Source organism: Pristis pectinata, chromosome 21 (assembly GCF_009764475.1).
Source record: "Pristis pectinata isolate sPriPec2 chromosome 21, sPriPec2.1.pri, whole genome shotgun sequence".
NCBI lineage: Eukaryota > Metazoa > Chordata > Chondrichthyes > Rhinopristiformes > Pristidae > Pristis > Pristis pectinata.
The window spans coordinates 9,657,310-9,678,033 of NC_067425.1; the positions used below are offsets into that span (position 1 = coordinate 9,657,310).

Consider the following 20,724-nt stretch of genomic DNA (forward strand, 5'->3'; position numbering starts at 1 on the left):
CACTAACCGCTACATGCAGAAGAATGAGAGGTGATCTTATTTTGAGGGGGCTTGACAGGATGCATATTGAGAGGATGTTGGTGTGAGGATCTATAACTAGGTGACATAGTTTCAGAATAAGGGGATGCCCATTTAAAACAGAGGAGGAATTCTGAGGATTGTGAATCTTCGTAATTCTCTATCCCAGAGAGCTGTGGAGATGGTCATTGAATATATTCAAGGTGGAGATTGGCTGACTTCTGAACTACAAGGGAGGAAAGGAGAATGAATGGGAAAGAGGTGTTGAGACCTGGGTTGGATTAGCTGTGATATTATTGGATGGTGGATCAAGTCCGAGGGGCTGATCGGTTCTGTTTCCTGTGTTCATGTGATACTAGGGTGGAGATGCTAGGACTCTCCTTTTGAGCAGAAATATTTGAGGAGATCGACATGTTCAAAATCATGACTAGTAGAAGAGGAACTGTTTCCAGTTGCAAGAGGGTTGATAACTGAATGAGGCTTTTCTATTGACAACATTTGGATGATTAGAAATATTTTTGCACAGTGTGTTCTGATCTGGAATGCACTGCCTGAAAGGGTGGTGGATGTAATATTTGGAAGAGAACTGATTGAATGGACTGGACATAAATTACTGGATTGTAGGGAAAGAGCAGGGACCTCTCAATAATTGGATAGCTCCCCAAAGTGCCATGACGAGCATGTTGTGTGGAATGGCCGCCTCCTGAGCTGTTCTATAATTTGTAAGATTTACTGAGAGTGGTGATTAAAGAGAGAGGTCTCAGTCATACTTGTGATATGGTTGAATCACAGCAACTTGAGACAATTAACTGATAGTAGGTGGGCTGAAGCTAGTATCCCTCTATTGTGCTATCGATCACTTGTATTTAACATGAAATGCATGCAGAACATTCAAAGATGGGGGAAAAATGTTGAAAGATTTGGAAACATAGGCACCATGAAACCAATAATTTAAAAAAATATCCCTTTATAGCTACCTTTGCAACTGCTGGTTTTACATATCCTGAATGTTCGTTGTGGCATCTTGATCTTCTCATGTTGGGTCATTGAAGGGAATTGCTGAGTGATCTTACCTTTACCAGAGAAGCTATAAAGATAATAAATGGCTAAGCTGCATAAACAGGAAGGTGGCAGATTCAGTCTTCAGTCCATGTAGAGTTAGGTGAGCTCATCTGAAATGGCAATAGGGATGGGGGAGTTGGCATCAGGCAGGGAATTGATTCATTGTCAAATGACTCTTGTAAGGAAGCGTAGGCTGCGGATGAGGATGACGCCAGAATTGACTGATCTGTACCCTATGCTAAAGTAGCTGGCAATTAGCTACAGTCAATCCACCGAGAGCACACTTTTGTCTGAGTCGGAACGTTGTAATTTTAAGCCCCAGTGTGGGATTTGATCAGATCATCCAGGCTGACTATTCAATAGAGTGAAGAGGGGTTACTTTTTCTTTTGATCAAAATATTAAGCTGAACTTGTCCAGTTTAGGTGGATGTAGAAGAGTCCATGGCAATATTTGAAAGTGAGTGGCCAATTGCCCAGCATTTCTCTTGACTAAAATTGCCAAGCTCTGGTTAACATGGTGGTTGTATGTCCACATGCTTTCCTTTGCAAAGCTTTTTGCTTCTGGCATTAATGAATGATTCATTGTACAGTGGCACATCTTCAGTTAAGTCTATTACTATTTCATCCTGCTTCAAGGTCAACACTGGTCCAACAGCCCAGTGGTACTTGCAGATAGTTTATTTCACCATTTAACAGACGGGCTAAAGGTTAATATTGCTACAATATAACGAGCAATCTGTAACAGGCTCCAGGACAGACTGGTTAATCCTATCCTTGCACATGGCAAGGATATAATGTTAACTTGATACTTTAAAGTATGTTGCACATTTACTTTGCCAAGAGCAAGAATCCTATTAAATGGTTATTATTCTGCTGCTCGTGTAGTAATTAAGATTGATCCCAATTGAAGGGGATTGCATTGTGCCAGTTTTAATGTTATTAAGCCAATTCAGTGTGGCCTGGGGTAATCTGAGGTTAATGTACTCCTGGTGGAACCTTTGATGTAATATTGAGTTACAGATGTTTTTTTCCCAAGTCACGTTTGTAAAATATTTCTTTTTCCATTAACTCCTGGTTTCATTGGTGCTTTTATTTTGCATATACTATTAAAATTGGGATTGGAGTCTTCAAATTATAATTAAACTATTGCAAGAATGTCCTTCTCTGTCCTATTTGACCATGGGGAATTGTTTGTATTGAAATAAGTTTCAACACTAGTAACTTGCTTCCCATGAAAATAATAGGAGAGAAGTTGTCACAAAAGGAGATATTGGGATAAGTGACCAAAAGTTGTTCAAAGTAATGGGTTTATATGGATTGCCCTGAAAGGTGAGAGGCAGAGAGGTTTAGGGAAAGTACTGTAAAACTTGGAGAGTCAAAAGCTGAAGCCACATCTGGCAGGCATTGGAGGAACCAAATCAGAAAGATGACACAGTTAGAGGAAGGTTGTGTGATTGATGGAAGTTATAGGGATGAAGGGTGAAGGGAGGATATCAGTTGGGAGACTGTCATTTAAGTTGTCTCTAATATGGAGTAGATAATTCATATTTTCAAAGTGGAGGCTGATGCATCAATCTACTTTGTCTTTTGGGTTTGGAGGTTAATGAAATTCATGGTGGTTGACAATGTGAAAAGAAAAAAAAATCTAGATCAACTGGGAAAGTTGTCCAAGGAATGGCAGACGGAATTTAAATTGGACAAGTATGAAGTTTTGCGTTTTGGTTACTTAAGCCAGGGCAGGATTTACTTAGTAAATGGCAGGGCCCTGGAGAGTGTTGTAGAACAGAAAGACCTTTGGGTACAAGTATGTAGTTCCCTGAAAGTGGTGACGCAGGTAGACAAGGTGGTGAAGAAGGCATTTGGCTCGCTTGCCTTCATTGATCAGGACATTGAGTACAAGAGTTGGGACGTCATGTTACAACTGTACAAGCTGTTGGTGAGACCACACATGGAGTATTGTGTGTGGTTGTGGTCGCCTAGCAATAGGAAGGATGTCATTAAGCTGGAAAGGGTGCAGAAGAGATTCACAAAGATGTCACCCCGACTGGAGAGCTTGAGTTATAAAGAGAGACTGGATAGGCTGGGACTTTATTCCCTGGAGTGTAGGAAGCTGAGGGGTGGCCTTGTTGAGGTATATAAAATTACAAGGTGTTTAGATGAGTGGATTACTCTTTTACTCTGGGTAGGGGAGCCTAAAATTAGAGTGATTAGGTTTAAGGAAAGAGGGGAAGGATTTAATGGGGACCTAAGGGCCAACCTTTTCCACACAGAGGGCGGTGGGTATGTGGAACGAGCTGTCAGACGACATGGTAGAAGTGGGTGCAATTACAGCGTTTAAAAGACACTTGGGCAAATACATGGATCGGAAAAGTTTAGAGAGATATGGGCCTAATGCAGGCAAATGGAACTAGCTCAGTTAGGCAGCTTGGTTGGCATGGATGAATTTGGCAGGAGGGCCTGTTGCTGTGCTGTATGAATCTATGACTGTCTGATTCTAATCGCCCTAAGCTACGAAGATCTGAATAAAAATTTACAATGGTTATAACAACTTATTTTTCCATTCCTTCTCTGGACTAATTTTGCCCTAAATTGTACATGTATCCATAATGACTACGAAAGTAACAGATTGTTGATGTCCCTTTTAAGGAAATCTGGCAACATTACTCAGTCTGGCATGTATGTGACTCCTGCCCTACAGCAATCTTAATAATTAGCAAAAAAAAAACAAACTGTTGGAGGAACTCGGCGGGTCAGGCAGCATCTGTAGAGATAAAGGGATGGTTGACGTTTCAGGTTGAGACCCTGCGTCAGGTCTTAATGGTTATCTGGAATGGCCTAGCAAGCCACTCAGTTCAAAGTCAATTAAAGACATGTCAGTGACACCCGTGAGTGACTTTATATTAAAAAAAAGATGCACTTCAGACATGGCAGCAACTCCCTCAGTATGTGGACATTAACCGGTTTTAAAATTCTATCTTCTAGTAGCAGACTAGACAATTTGATATTAGATCACTGCGTACAAGTGGATGAAGCGGCTTTGTTGCATGTAATATGAAAACCAGAAGTGGGGGGAAGCAGAGATGCACCCCAGAATTATGGCATAGCACAAGTCACTCTGATGGAGGGGAGGAGGGTAAATGACCATGCAGAGCTCCATCCTTCTCCCCCTGCCCCTCCCCCCCCCACCCTTGCAGTTCTGAGGAAAGGTCCCTGACGTGAAACATCGTCTGGCTTGTCTTCCCACAGATGCTGCTCAACTGGCTGAGTTCTTCCAGCATTTTCTGTTTTTGTTTCAGATTCTAGCATTTGCACCTTTTACTCATGTGTTGGTGCTTTTCACACAAGTGCAAGTTCACAACCTTCATCAGGAAATTGTGCTTAATCTTGAACCACTAGGAAGCTACTTTTAGTGCAGTTAAAAACCGAGCTTGTGTAGGGGTGGGAAAGCTCCTCCTGCTTCTGCTGCTGTTTGCATCAGTGATGTAATAAAACACCTAAATATATCTTCTTTTTTCCTTTGGGGAGATGAGTAAAGCACCACTTGATCTGGGAAACCAGGGATGTCAGATTAATTTAAATAAATTGCCCTAGACGAAGACTTTTACGTAACAGTTTAGTGAGAAATAACGTCAACACAGCCTCTGTTGTTCTGCTTGGATTAATTAACTACACAAATCTTCAGTAGTGATGGTGGGGGGGGGGGGTCAAAATCTTTCTTTATGGCAATAGATATCAAAGTGGTTTAAATAAATTGATCAAAATAGATGTATTTGCTTCAGTAAAAATAGATCTATCAAGCATCTTGCCCAGTTCCAGCAGTTTGCTTTAACACATCTTTTTGCTTTTTTGGCACATGTAAAATGACAAGAAACTTAACCTAGTTGTCCTCTGTCAGGTCAGTTATTCAAACAGATTAACAGAGATCTCAAAGCCAGAGTTTTTTCCTAATTCCCTGGCCAGTGTTTCTCTCTGAAATGCTACTACTGGGCATCCTTGCTGTACATGGAACCTATCTCTGTGCAAAATGGTTGCAGTATTTATTTGTGATGTGATGCGTAAGCTTTTTCTTTTGTGTTCCAGGACCATCCTTCCTAACTCATGGCTTGTGCACATTCAGCTCTCTTTATAGGGGCTGTCATTGCGAGGCTTTCAAAATACAAGTAACAATAAGCACTATATATGGGAGTTTGTGTCACAGGGAGCTGCTGTAGGTTGATATTGGACAATATTCAAGAGTGATGTGTCATGTGTAGGATTGATATCTGGCACTCTTTGTTTTAATCATATAGCTTTTACTTGGAAATTGCCTTTCTAGTTTTTGGGTTTACAATTTTTATTGCTTATTTTTGAGATTTTATAGACAATACTGTTAATTTAAGGTTTCCGTAAAATGTCATCATCAGCCATGGACCGGTTGGGCCGAAGGGTCTGTTTCCATGTGGTATGACTATAAATTTCAAAATGAAGGTGCAGTTCAGTTCTGTCTTGCCTGGTCTTCACTGTGAGGAAAGGTGCAAATCCTGTTGAATATATTTCTAGGTTTTGACCAATGAGGAGTATGCTCTGGGGTTTTTGAACTATCATGGAGTCAGTTCATATTAATTATTTCCTTTCCTTTCCTGAGGATCTTGGACCATGGCTCAGGTTACAAGATGCCAATAAGGCTTTTAAAAAAAACATCTGGAGTGAATATGGGATGAATAATAAAAATCTGGGAAGGAACTTCAGGAAATGAATTGGAGTTGGAGGCAGTTCATTGAGTTTTTATTTCAGGATATCCCTAACAATATGAAGTGCAGCTTGTGTAAGATATTACATGAATTTATTTAGTTCTTTTTGTAACCTCAGTACATCCAAAATGTTTTTTAGTCGGCTAAATACTTTTGAAATTACTCAAATAAATACTCAATACTAAATACTCAAAAATACCTTTCGCGAGGACTAGAATATAAAAGCAAGGATGTACTGCTGAGACTTTATAAGCTGTTGGTCAGACCACATTTGGAGTATTGAGAGAAGTTTTGGGCCCCATATCTAAGGAAGGATGTGCTGGCCCTGGAGATGGTCCAGAAGAGGTTTATGAGAATGATCCCAGGGATGAAAGGGTTAGCGTATGGGGAACATTTGATGGCTCTGGGCCTGTATTCACTGGAGTTTAGATGAATGAGGGGGGGATCTCATTGAAACCTTCCGAATATTGAAAGGCCTGGATAGAGTTGACGTTGAGAGGATGTTTCCAGTAGTGGGAGAGTCTAGGACCAGAAGGCACAGCCTCAGAATAACTGAGATGAGGAATTTCCTTAGCCAGAGGGTGGTGAATCTGTGGAATTTATCTTATCTTATTGCCACAGACAGCAGTGGAGGCCAAGTCGCTGGGTATATTTAAAGCAGAGCTTGATAGGTTCTTGATTAGTAAGGGTATCAAAGGTTACAGGGAGAAGGCAGGAGAATGGGGTTGAGAGGGAAAAATAAATCAGCCATGATTGAATGGCGGATCAGACTCGATGGGCCGAATGGCCTAATTCTGCTCCTATGTCTGGTCTTATGGAGATGTCACAGCAACCTGGCTGATGAGTTAATGGGAAAATTGAGGGGGGAGGGGTCAAAGGAGAGATGGTTCTCAAACAAAGGAATGTAAAAACACTGAATAGCAGAACTGTAGGAAATATTTAGCAGGTCAGGCATGAGCTAATGGAGAGAGAAATGCTATGTAAGTATTACAGATGGATGACCTAAGGCAAAATTGTCCATTTCTTTTGCAGAGAAAATGTTATCTGAAGTTGTAGAATTTGATGTTGTGTCTGGAAGGCTGCACCGTGCCCAGATGGAAGATAAGATTCTGTTCCTCAAGCTTGCATTGCGCCTTGCAATGAGTGAGGTGGGATGGTGAAGTAAAGCGGTAGGCAACTGGAGCTTGGAGTCACTCCTGTGCACTGAACGTAGGTGCTCTGCAAAGCGGTCATCCAAACTGTGTTTGGTTTCTTCAGTGTAGAGGAGACCAGATTGCGAATACTGAACGCAGTACACTAGATTGGTGAAAGTATAAACAAATCACTGCTTCGCCTAGAAGGACATGTAGGGTCCCTCAGTGGTAAACTGGTCGCAGATGCTGAATGAGCCTGGGTCCGAGCAAAAGATGCTGGCGTTGTCCGTGTGCAGGGAGGCTAAAGGTAAAAGTAAAAAGGCAGCTGTTGCATTTCCTCTGGTTGCATCGGTTAATGCTGTGAGAAGGGGAATGCTTAATGGAGACAAAAGTGGACAAGGGAGTCATGACGGGAGCTATCCCTTCATCCTGAAAGAGGAGAGGAAGATGCTTTTGATGAAAGTGATGGGAATTGCAAAGGGTGATCCAATGAATGCAGAGGCCAAAGTCTTATTGCAGTTTATATAGTGTATATTTACTCTCATAATTTTGGTCTCCTTGTCTTAAAAACAAAAGATAGACGCTGTTGAGAGGGCTATGAAGATTAGCCAGACTGGTTCCTGGCTCATAGGAGAGATTGATTAGGTTAAGCCTCTATTCTGTAGCATATGAGGTAATCTCATTGATACATACATCTTTGGGAAGTAGACTGGGGAGATAAAGTATTCTCCCTGGTTAAGCAGTCTAGATCTTGAGGTCACAGTCTCAAAGTAAGGGGTGGGCCACTTAAGGCTGAAATGAGGAGAAATTTTTTCACTGAGAGGATAATGGGTCTTTAGAATTTGTTATCCAGTTGGCTGTGGTGGCTCAATCATTGCATTTCACAGCAGAGGTTGGTAAATTTCTTTATAGTAAAGGAATTGAGGGATATGAGGTTTGTGTTGAGGTAGAAGATCAATGATCCTGCTAAATGGTGGAGAAGGCTCAAAGTGCCTAATGGTCTACCCCTAGTATCTGCATTGTTATGCAAAAAGTGGAGATGCTGCAAGTCATGCGAGTGAACCAGTGATTGTGGGAATAGACTAGATCAAGTCATCCTGATTGATAGACTGGTTTTGAAAAGATGAGTACATGCGGCAATTGAGGAGATACAGGACCACGTGCATTTGGGATGCAGTAGTCCCACCCAAACAGATCAATGATGAGGTGGACTTGAGAGGCACCAAGAAATGTTGAGACCAGGGTTGGTTCACAGCTCCAAATAACCACGGAAAGTGGCCGTTCATTGGCTGCTATGCAATTACCTGGAACAGTGAGAGACAGTGTAGCCTGTAACTAGAGTGCAGTGACTACAGGCTACGCTGTCCATGGGGGTTGGCATGATGTATCTAGATACACACAGGAATGCATGGGGCACCTGTGTAGATGGTTCACATCCCTCAGCAGATTCCATGGCCTGGAAAGGGAGCTGAGCTTTTAAATGAGGGTCCTTCCTGGGAGGAGGAGAGGCAGCATCTTGGCTAGAGCATGCAGATGTTCCATAAGTAGAAATTTGAAGGGAAGTTGTGCTGCATCAAACCAAGGGCTGTGGTGAAGTAGCATGGCAGTGAATGGGAATGTGCTGATCCCCGGGTGTAGTTCTGCAAGAAGGATGCACTTGCAGAAGGACAAAGAAAACTTGAGGGAATTCTTTGAGGGTCAGGGATTCACAGTTCTCTGGTAAGAGTTAGGCATATTTATTGTGCTACAGGTCAGCGAGTGAAGCAGGTGTTATTATCACAATGACTGTGAAATACTGGATGTCAATTACAAAGCACCCATGAAGGCCACGATGAGATTGAGAAACAGACCAGCAAAGTAACAAGCTAGTCAGATAATTAGACGAGGGTGAGGAATCGGAGACTAGGTCCAATGGAAGGCTACTCATAACATGTAGCTTAAGTCAAAGGCATTTCATGGACAGTGACTGGATCATCTCAGAACAAATTCTCAGAACAACCTCGATGGTAAGTAGTTTGAGGGAAGGGACCATCATCTGGTTGAACTATGAGATGATCAGTTCACTAAAGTTTCAGAACAGCTGTGCCACTGAGTCCATGAACAAGGTGCGAAGTAAAGGGCTAACCACTAGGTGCTGTAGTGAGGTGACATCAGTTCAGTGTGGTACTGCTGGAGAAGGTGAGACAAAGTGAATTCTGCGATAGAGCTATTATTTACAGAATTGTTGAATGGACTGTATCAAATAGGTGGAGTTGAAGCAAAAAACAAGAAATGCTAGAAATTCGGCCAGTGGGGCAGCATCTGTGGAAAGAGAAACAGTCAGTGTTTTAGGTTGAAGACGCTTTGGCAGAATTGGGAAAGAGAAAACCTAGCTGGTTTCAAGTTGCAGAGAGGGTGGTGGAGTGATGGAGAGAACACAAGGAATATCTCTGATAGGATGAGAGTGCTGTTGCCACGATAAGATGTTAATCTGGTTCAGAATCAGATTTATTATGACTGACATAGAACCATAGAACAATACAGGCCCTTCGGCCCACCATGTTGTGCCACCCTTCAAACTACACCTAAGACTATCTAACTCCTTCCTCCCACATATCCCTCTATCTTAAATTCCTCCATAAGCTTATCTAACAATATCTTGAACTTGACCAGTGTACCAGCCTCCACCACCACTCCAGGCAGCGCATTCCATGCACCAACCACTCTCTGGGTGAAAAACCTCCCTCTGACATCTCCCTTGAACTTCCCACCCATTACCTTAAAGCCATGTCCTCTTGTTTTGAGCATTGGTGCCCTGGGAAAGAGATGCTGGCTGTCCACTCTATCTATTCCTCTCAATATCTTGTATACCTCTATCATGTCTCCCCTCATCCTCCTCCTCTCCAATGAGAACAGCCCTAGCTCCTTTATTCTCTCCTCATAATCCATACTCTCTAATCCAGGCAGCATCCTGGTAAATCTCCCCTGCACCCTTTCCAACGCCTCCACATCCTTCCTATAATGAGGCGACCAGAACTGGACACAGTACTCTAAGTGTGGCCTAACCAGAGTTTTGTAAAGCTGCATCATCACTTTGCGGCTCTTAAACTCGATCCCCCGACTTATGAAAGCTAACATCCCACAGGCTTTCTTAACTACCCTATCTACCTGTGAGGTGACTTGCAGTGATCTGTGGATATGATGTGAAATTTGTTACTTTGCGGCAGCAGCACAGTGCAAAGACAAATAAATAATGCCAAAAAAAGGAATCATGGACTGTGAGAAATCTGATGGCAGAGGGGAAGAAGCTGTTCCTGAATCATTGAATTTGGGGCTTCAGGCTCCTGTACCACCTCCTGATGGTAGTAACGAGAAGAAGGCATGTCCCGGATGGTGAGGGTCCTTGGTGATAGATGCCTTGAGGCTGATGGGTTGATAGATTAATGGGTGCATTTACATAGAACACAAAGGAATGTAAAAGCTGTGAAATGCAGAGCTGTAGAAATCAATGAGCAGGTTGAGTTGGATGCTTTGAGAGGGCTCCATTCCAGTGTGGAGGTGGTTCTAAAGCCCTGAAGATCTATTGAAGAATTTGACAGCTGGTATTGACTTGCTGACATCCACACAATACAGTGTAAACACGACTGGGATAAAATAGACTGCAGAGTTGTGGTAGAGTTGAAAGCCTTGGTGACAATCCAGAATGCAAATTCAGACTTTGACTTCAAAAGGGATGGTAGGAAAGAAGGAAGGACCAGTAGACAGAGTGGGAATTGAGATACATGCCGGTGTGAAAGCAGGGACATGAAGATTGAGAACCCCAAGGAATAACGAAATCAGAGATTTGTTTTTAATTCATTTCCCAGATCCAAGGCCAGCATTTATTACCCATTTCTAATTGCCCTTGAAGAATTTGGTGAGCTAACTTCTTGGACTGCTGGAGTCCTTCTGGTGGAGGGACTCCCACAGTGCTGTTGGGTAGGGAGTTACATAATCTGGACCTAATAATGGTGAAGAAATAGAATACAGTTCTAAGTCAGGATGGTGTGCAATTCAGAGGGAACCTGCAGTGGTGATGTTCCCATGCAACTATTGGCCTTGTCAGCAGAGTTCACAGGTTTGGAAGGTGCTGTCAGAGTAGCTGAGATGAGTAATTGCAGTTTATTTTGTAGATGGCACAAACTAAAGGCACTGCACTAGTGATGGAGGGAATGAATGTTTCGGGTGATGGATGAGATACCATTCAAGTGGGCTGCTTTGCCTTGGATGATGTTGAACTGCTCAAGTTATTTTAGGAGTTGCATGCAAGGCAAATGCAGAACCTCCCATCACACTCTTGACCTGTGCCTTATAGATGATGGAAGGGCACTGGGGTATCAGAATGAGAGTCACTTGCTGTAGAATACCCAGCCTCTGACCTGCTCTTGTAGTTGCAGTGTTTATGGCTGGGATTCTGGTCAGTGGTGATCCCAGGATATTGACGATGGGAGACCTGGTGATGATGATGCCATTGAATATCAGGGATAGGTGGTTATACAATTGTATTTTTGATGGTCAATGGAGATGCTACTTCTACTGCACATATGTTACATGCCACATCTACCAATGCCTGAATGTTGTTGAGCTCATGGTATCCAGAAATGTATGTTATTCACTTGTAACTTGATTATAGAGAACTTTGTTACATTAATGTAGATGTGATTGGAACTTCCCATTTGAATAAATAACAGGGTAAGACCCCTTGTTCCCAACTGGTATTGTAAGGTACCTCTACATTTTAGCATTTTTAGGGAATAATAACACATTTTATTCTTTTCCAGCCCATTGCAGAAATATTAGGGATCATTAATGCCCCAAATCCCTGGAGAAATAACTGTTAGATGTTTGGGAGGAAATTGATGTACTTTCCTTGAGACAGGACCATTTATGCAGTGTTGAAAAGCCTTCCCCTGAGATAAAATTGTATGCATTAGTGATGTAAAAACTATTTGGAAAGCTTTTGAAATAATTGTAAAGCATTTTTGTATTGGGTGGGAATGATAGTATTGTTAATGGACTAATAATCTAGAATTCTACTTCAGTGATTTGCAAATAGGCTTTCAGTTTGTAGAAGTATAACCTGTCAAAAACAGTGACAAAAAGCTGTCAGATTGTCATAACATGTTCCACTGGTTCTGTAATGACCTGTTGTCCTTACTAAGCTTATTTCTGACTCCTGTCCCATGGGTGGCGCAGCTAGCTGAGCTGCTGCCTCACAGCTCAAGCGACCTCTGTTCAATCCTGACCTCTGCTCTATATGGAGTTTGCCCATTGTCCCCGTGACCATGTAGGTTTCCTTTGGGTGCTCCTGTTTCCTCCCATTTCCAAAGATATGCAGGTTGGTAGGTTAGGAGGCCATTGCAAATTGCCCCTATTTGTAGGTAAGTGGTAGAATCTGGAGTGGGGAGGGGAGTTGATGCAAATGTGAAGAGAACAGGTTGTAGGAAAATTAGGATTGCTCTGTGAGCTGGCATGGACTTGGGCTGAAGTGACCTCCTCATGAGGAAATATGAAATGACCATATAATCAGACTTAACTGTCTGCGAATGACCTTCCAAATTACTCATTGCTATCATTCCAAGACCCAGAGAAATTTTGATTGCATGTATTTAAGAAGGGTGGACACCACCTTGGAATGCTGGGTTTGCGAGTGATGCCAATATCTCAAGAAGGACTGAGTGAGTGAAAATTGAAGGTTTTCCCTGAATATTTCATGCATGTTGATCTAACTCTCCAGTAAATCCTTGCATCTTTATGCCATTAGTGATTGTTTGCCCATCTCAGTGGGTGACAGTGAAGTTGCTATTAGCATTCTCTGACGTTTACTTAGAGGATGGAATATTGTCCCAGTGTGCATAGGTTTCAGAAGAGAAAGGCTAGTTAACACATTTAATTATTACTTTGACTTTAATTACAGAATCATTGACTGTCCAAACTTTTTCTTATTGTTTTTGCAAATATATTTTAGTAAAACCCCCACATGGCCTGATCCGTAGTTTGTGATAATGCACCTGGAATAATTATGTTCAAGGTTTGTATCACAACAAATCAAACAGAACTCTGATTGTAAAAGGTCTTGGAAACCTTTTGATGCAGTGTTGTGGAGCCCTCCCTGCACCTGCATGTTAATATCCAAAGCAAATATTGGCATAGGCTTATTATTTTATTACTGTTTAATGCTGCATTGCCTTGTATTTGCCAGTAGTTTAATGAATGCTGTAAACTTTTGATATCAGCAGCAAATGATAGGACACCAATTTAAAGCTGCCCCACTTCACCTCACATTGTGCATGCTCTCATTTTATTTGGAAGTTGATTTCATTTGTACAGTATGATAGTAAAAGGAATTGGTTAGAACAGTTGCCATGTTGTTCAAATGCTGTTGGTTAATTGAAACCCAGTAAGATAAGATAAGATATCTTTATTAGTCACATGTACATTGAAACACAGTGAAATGCATCTTTTGCGTAGGGTGTTCTGGGGGCAGCCCGCAAGTGTCGCCACGCTTCCAGTGCCAACATAGCATGCCCACAACTTCCTAACCCATGTGTCTTTGGAATGTGGGAGGAAACTGGAGGAAACCCATGCAGACACAGGCAGAATGTACAAACTCCTTACAGACAGTGGCCGGAATTGAACCCGGGTCACCGGTGCTGTAATAGCGTTACGCTAACCACAACACTACCGTGCCTGCCCTACCGTACTGTGCCAGTACACCATGAACCTACAACAGTTCATAATTTTTATTACTCCCCTCCCCGAGAACTGCATAAAGCCTAGGAGCAAGACTATGGCCCTGAAGATTATACATTAAGACCATGCATGGCTCAACTGATCTTTGGCTTCAACTCTTGTGTCAGATTTCCTCATGCTACCTGATTCCCTTGTAGTTAAGAAATCTGTCTTCACCTTGAACGTGCCAAATAAGTTGACAGCCACAACTTCTGGGGTAAAGAATTCCAGGATTCGCAACCCTCCAGGAGCAATTCCTCATCTCCTGTTCAAGTCTGGCAGATGGCACTTAGCTGGTGTCTGATGTGATGACATTGCAATGCCTCCTCAACCTCTGTTCATTTGCCTCTGAGCCACGAGGATTTGCTGCTTCTCTTCATTCACACACTACTCCCTGAGGTATCTGGAAGTACATCCAATGACTCTGCCTCCTCATGCCTATGTTCTGCAGTCACCTGTCTACTGTTAAAACCTGAAGCAAAATTTTCTTCAGTTTAATGTCACCCAAATCTGAAGCTACCTTTAGCTTCCGTCAGTAACTGTGTGCCGTGCCTCTGGCTTCATTGATCTCTACAGTTGTGCACAGGGTGTAGAACTTGCAGTCCTCATTTCTGACACCTTTCTACTCATTCAATTAATTGCGTCTAGTGTTTGCACCTCTACAACGTTTTTCCCTCCTGTCCCAAGCCTACTACACTGCAATAGTCATCATGTCTTCACCTCAGTACTTTGCTCCTAGCCCCTTTCTCCACCTTGACCCTTCCACTCTTTCAAAGTTGTGCTGCATCCACATGTGCAGTTCTATCAACCCACTTCCTTATTTGCTCCGAACTACCATTGAATCTCTGCTCTGCCAAATTAAGATCAACATAGTCTTTCTTTCCTCCACTCACTATCTCCCTAACACCAGCTTTCTGGCCTCAGTTTACTTTACCAATCTTGTTTTGCCTTGTATACCCTTCAATCTTCTGACATTGAGACACCTTACCACCACCATCCCCCCCACCCGCCCCCCACCCCACCAGTCCACTGTTCTGCTCTTGTTTTCTGAAACTCCCCATCGCTTTTTATCACTGTTGTCTCAGCTTTGGGGGGAAGAAATGTCATCTTCAAACCTGTTGGCAAACAGAAGGCTCTGTATCTTTTGGTAAGAACTCTCTGTATTTCTCCTTTTCCCTTCCTCACTAATATGAGGAAGCGAGAAGCATTTAAAAATGCAGGAAGCTGGATAATAAGAACAAGGTGCTATATCTATCAACTATTCACCCTTTGTGTCTGGGTTTCCTGCTGAGTGACACAAAGAAGGGTGATATATAAATGAGTTGCATTTCATCAAGTGAAATGAACAGATAAATCAAAACACAAGCAAAATACCACAAATGGATAGACAGAGTCTGGTTAGGAGGAGTCAGCACGGCTTTGTGCATGGAAAGTTGTGCTTGATGAACCTTTGAGTTTTTTGGAGAAGTAACCAAATAGATAAGGGCAGGGCAGTGAATGTTGTCTAATTGGACTTTAGCAAGGCCTTTGACAAGGACCCGCATGGTAGGCTGGTGTGGAAGGTTAGGTCCCATGGAATCCAGGGATAGCTAGTTGGGTGGATTCAAAATTGGCTCGGAGGTAGGAAGCAGAGGGTGGTAGTTGAAGGTTGTTTCTCGGAATGGAGGCTGGTGACTAGTGGTGTGCCGCAGGGATCTGTGTTGGGAACTTTGTTATTCATTATTTATATAAATGATTTGGATGCGAATGCAAGTAAGTTTTAAATCAGTAGGTTTGCGGATGACACAAAATTCAGAGGTGTTGTTGATCATGAAGGTTATTGTAGATTACAGCGGGATCTTGATCAGTTAGGGAAGTGGGCCAAGGAGTGGCAAATCGATTTCAATACAGATAAGTGTGAGGTGATGTATTTTGGAAAGTCAAACCAGCATAGGACTTGTACTGTGAATGGTAGGGGGCTAGTGAGTGTAATGGAACAGACAGACCTAGGAATACAAGTGTATAGTTCGTTGAAAGTGGCGTCACAGGTAGCCAAGGTGGTGAAAAAGTCATTTAACACGCTGGCCTTCATCAGTCAGGGCATGGAGTATAGGAGTTGGGACATTGTAGTTGTATAAGTCGCTGGTGAGGCTGCACTTGGAGTACTGTGTACAATTTTGGTCACCCTGTTACAGGAAAGACGTGGTTAAACTGGAAAGAGCACAGAAAAGATTTATGAGGATGTTGCCAGGACTACAAGGCCTGAGTTTTCAGGAGAGGTTGACCAGGCTAGGTCTTCATTCTTCAGAATATAAGAGAATAAGAGATGAACTTACAGAAGTGTTTAAAATTATGAGAGGCATGGATAAGGTGGATGATAACGGTCTTTTCCTCATGGTGGGGGAGTCCAAAACTAGGAGGCATGGATTTAAGGTGATGGGAAAAATTTAAAAGGGAACTGAGGGGCAACTTTTTCACGCAGAGGATGGTGAGTATATGGAGCGAGCTGCCAGAGGAAATGGTTGAGGCAGGTACAATAGTATCATTTAAGAAGCACTTGGATAGGGACATAGAGGGGCAGGGCTTAGAGGGATATGGGCAGAATGCAGGAAATTGGGACTAGGTGGGTGGGCAATGTGGTTGGCATGGACTCGTATCCGTGCTGTATTGCTCTATGACTCCAAATGCTGGAAAGATATTGAGAGCTTTGGCTAAGACTTATTCTGTTGTATATGTGGAATACTGTTGCACTGGGGTTTTTATTAAAATTGTAGCTTACGTGAAGGCTGAGTTTAATTTAAAGATGCTAAGTGTAAAGGAGCTTTCAGTGTCAAGTACTGTCTGCCACACAGTAATTGGGCTGAAATTGTACAGTGCGGCAAGAAGCACTGTGCCTGAAATTCCCATATGAATGTTAAGCAATTGACACATTTGTTAATAATGCATGGTAGGATTTCAACCCAATGTTTTGTTAAAGCAAGTTGTGAGAGCATATTTAAGATGTTATTTTGCCAAATGGAAAAGCCCTTAATGCATCAATATAAGCTGAGAAGAAGATGAGATGGAAGTCCTCATTTCTGACAGCTTTTGCTTCCTTGACAGTTGTACTGCTAATAATCAGAAAGTAATGATTTGAATTTATTACTTTTTTTTGCAACACAGCATAGTGTGTCAGTATCACAAACTTGAGGGTATAGGTTTAAGCTGAGAAGGGGGAAAGTTTAAAGGAGATGTGCGGGGCAAGTTTTGTTTTTACACAGAGTAGTAGGTGTCTGGTATACCCTGATGGGGAGGTGGTTGGAGCATATATAATAGCAGTATTTAAGAGCCATTTAGACAGACACATGAAGAGGGAATCAAGGGATACAGACCACGTGCAGGCAGATGGCATTAATTTGGATTGGCATCATGGTTGGCGCAGATGTGAGCTGAAGGGCCTGTATTTGTGCTATACTTGGTGTTCTAATAACTAAATGGAATGAGTCATTGAAATTTAAAGTGATGCATTTTTTTTCTATTGATTAAATGAAAAGTGCCATAGAGTTTAGCTTGAGTTATTAGTGGGGTAAAGCACTATAATAAAACTAAAATTTGGGGAAAGAGTGAGGGTAATTGGACTGTTGGGATTACCCCACTGGGAGCGGGCATGGACGAGCTGGGCCAAGTAACCGCCTCCTGACCCGTAATGATTCTATGAAAGTGATTGGATGTCCTAAAAGTTTGCATTGTATTTTTGTTTTGGGTTGTTACAATTATCATAGAATAGTTAAAGCCTGGGAGGAGGCCATTTGGCCCATCATTCTATGCTAGTCTCTAACAGAGCACTCTCATCAATCCCATCGTCCTGCAAATTATTTTCTTTTCAGCGCCTATCAGTTTCACTTCTGATGACCTGATTGGCCCTGATTTGTCTCTGGTTCCACCAGTCTTGCTGGTAGTGTGTTCTAGATCATAACTGCTCTAAGGTGCACATATATCACAATGCATTAGGGAAGCTGTGTCCAACATAAATTTGGCAGTGCAAGGTCAGTGATTAATGTGACTTAGTGCTCTGAGAACATCTGGAGGAAGCCATCTTAAACTATTTGGCTTCATTCCTTGGTTTAAAAGGAGTTTTGGGGTCTGCTGGATTGCCAAGGTGAAATTTCAAAAATTAAACCATTTGTCCCTAAGCATTTGGAAAAATGAATATTCTTGCAGGCAGTATGTCCCAAGCTCCTTGTTGACTACCAGAATGTGATTGATAGCTGCAGTTATGTGGGCGTTTCTAGCTGTGAAATGCTCTGTGCAACCTACAGCCTCACTAACTAACCATGCAGTTTTTTTAAAAAAGCGGTGCCAATTGTACTCGAATCTGTGTTCTGTAGACATCAGATAACTTCCATTAATTTAAAATTGCACTGTCAATTTTCAGACTGTATGCATGTCCTGAACATGTTTTGATGTATAGCTTGAGAACCAAGAAATTTAAACACCACTTAAAGAGCAAATTCTATGTTGCACTGTTGGCTAAATGGTTTTGCCATTCTAAACTTCACTGGGGAAGGAAAGTCTAACAGTACAATTTTCTGAAAACAGAACACGTCCTCTATTATTGTTTGAAACAATATATTTGTTATTTATCATATTTATTACTTATCACGGTGTTATCTTCACTATTTCTGTGGCATATATCACAGGGTAAAGTTAAATGTGTTCTGATTCTACTCCCTGCAACAGCGAATCACCATTTCAGTTATGCTCCATTGATCTGGAATGAACTCAGTCCAGAAGCATACAGTGTATTGTTACGTGCTCCAATAGTAGAGAGATCTCTGATCTCGGACTCTTGGGACCAGCCTTGGGGCAGCCTGAAGAACTAACTCCAATTGCAGTAAATGGAGGCTAGACCTTCCTTCCCACTGTACCCTGAGCTAAAAGAAAAAGACTAATTATTTGATTAATAACTTGTCAAATGCGATAAACTTGTTCTTGAAAGTACTATGCCAAGATTTATTATGAACTTTTTTTGCCATTACAGGTGAAGCAAATCATGGAAGAAGCAGTCACCAGGAAGTTTGTTCATGAAGACAGCAGCCACATCATTGGCTTGTGTAGTAAGTGGCATCAAAGCCAACTTGTATGGCATTAGAAAGTGTAGGTTAAAGTAGATCATGAAATGGGTTTAGATGCATTGTGAAAGATTGTGCACATTTGAATGCATACATTTTGTGTGTAATTCTAAAACAATTCAACAAACACGGGTAGTATTTCCTTTGAACCAAATTCTTATTGGCTCTGTAGTACATGGTAATGTTTTTACCTAAATAAGGATTTTATAGGCTATGTGGAGGAAAAGACCAGAGAAGAGATATTTAATATGTGGGACTGGGAAGGTTAATGGAATAATGAAACAGTTGTTGGGCTGAATGGCCTGCATTCATACCCATGTTGCTAACTAGCGAGTAGAATGAAGCCACAAGTCTTTGGATGGCATTCAATCACTTCACTAATGGTGTTGCTGGCTGCTGTGAGTGTTGGAACGGTTTCTTAGGAAACAACCTCAAGTGGTTAGTTTATGGAGGATAATTGTATTTTGCACTTTGTATTCTTCCCCAAGGTGCCCTAGACTGCAGTCATGTGTCCTCACCACAGCCAGATAATCATCACAAAAGAAAGGTGCCGTTCTGTCAATGTTCAGCTTGTTTGCAGTGGTAGGTGGTAGTGCATCATGCAGTGTGGACTTGGTTTCCTCTGAGAGTTCAGTGCTATCATTCCTACGAGCAGAATTTATGAATCTGAATCATGAGAGTTTACTTATCAGTTGAGGAACCTTGTTGCATACTGTCTTTTCAGTGGTAACATTACACCTTTAGTTCAATCCACTGGGTTCAAAACCTAAAAATTCAAACAGTTCATACAACCTGTACATGTACTATAATTCCTTTTTTCTACTCTACAACGTTGTGCTTCATTTTTCTCCATACTTGGAGCCTTGAAATGCATTATGATCTGAGGTAGCAATCTGATTAAAATTATGGGCTTCTGAATACCCTATACAAGAAAACTACATAGTGCTTAGGCATATGTCACTAAACACTCTTTGGGCCACAGAGAATGATACACACCACAATGAGGAAACCATCCAAAAAATTCTGGAAGCCTTTGAGTTACTTTCCGTCCATGGCATAACCAATAACGTTGCCTTTTTTAGTCTAACTCTTTGATTCTTGTCCTGACATCACTACAAATGCAAATATTAAAAAGAAAGCTACGCAAAAAAATTGCAGATGCTCAATTCCATCTGGGTCTTGCAGTTCACAGGAGTAACTAGGAATTATCTGTATCGTCCCTTGTTAAAAGCCTTTAATGCCTATTGTATTTCCTGGCATGTTTCTGAATGGTTATGGGTTTGAAGGCTGCTGATTTTTAATGGGAGCAATGGGAAATCTTGAAAAGTTCTGATTCTTTATGCGGCAACATTTCTGCCTGGGCCAGTGTACTCTGTCCAAGCTAACTGGCACTAACCAGGAGAATGGAGGAGTGGATGCTGTCTTTGATTGATATAATAATTAAAAATATTTGCAAAACACTATGCTGGTTGTTCCTAGAGATAGGTTGGCTGGGGAAAGTGAGTATTAAATTCCTAATTATTTTCAACTTGTGAAATTTTGAACTTAACTCCATGTAAGCACTCTTTTCTGGAAGAGGTAGGCGAGTCTGATTCTGTTCACGATAAGAGTCTGTTTGTTTGATGAAGAGAAACTTGTCTTCCTTAATAATTCACCTTGTACACAGTAAAACTCAAGCAGTTGCCAACAGCTCCCTAGTGCTGTCTCATGCCACCAATACAATTGTGATGTAGCCGTGTAGCTGTCACTGATGCACTTGGAACTAATTGGAAGGAAAGCACTGTACCATGGCCAACTGTCTGTTGCCTAGAAATGTTAAAGGAGTTGTTTTGTAGATGAAGAAGCAATTTGTCTTCATGGGAGAAGCCAGTACAAAGTGGCTTAATAATCTAGAAAACAAGGGTGTGGAAGCAATATTGTACCTCTACAGGACTCTAGTTG

At 41.8% G+C, this 20,724-nt stretch overlaps 1 protein-coding gene across 1 annotated transcript in view; it reads left to right on the top strand.

Annotated features, from left to right (window-relative positions):
- The window catches only part of sgsm2 (small G protein signaling modulator 2), a 184,611-nt gene that overhangs the window by 18,277 nt on the left and 145,610 nt on the right, over positions 1 to 20,724 (top strand). The window contains exon 3 of the mRNA XM_052035214.1: positions 18,693 to 18,768. Coding sequence (XP_051891174.1) covers positions 18,693 to 18,768 — 76 coding nt within the window. The remainder of the gene's footprint in view (positions 1 to 18,692; positions 18,769 to 20,724) is intronic.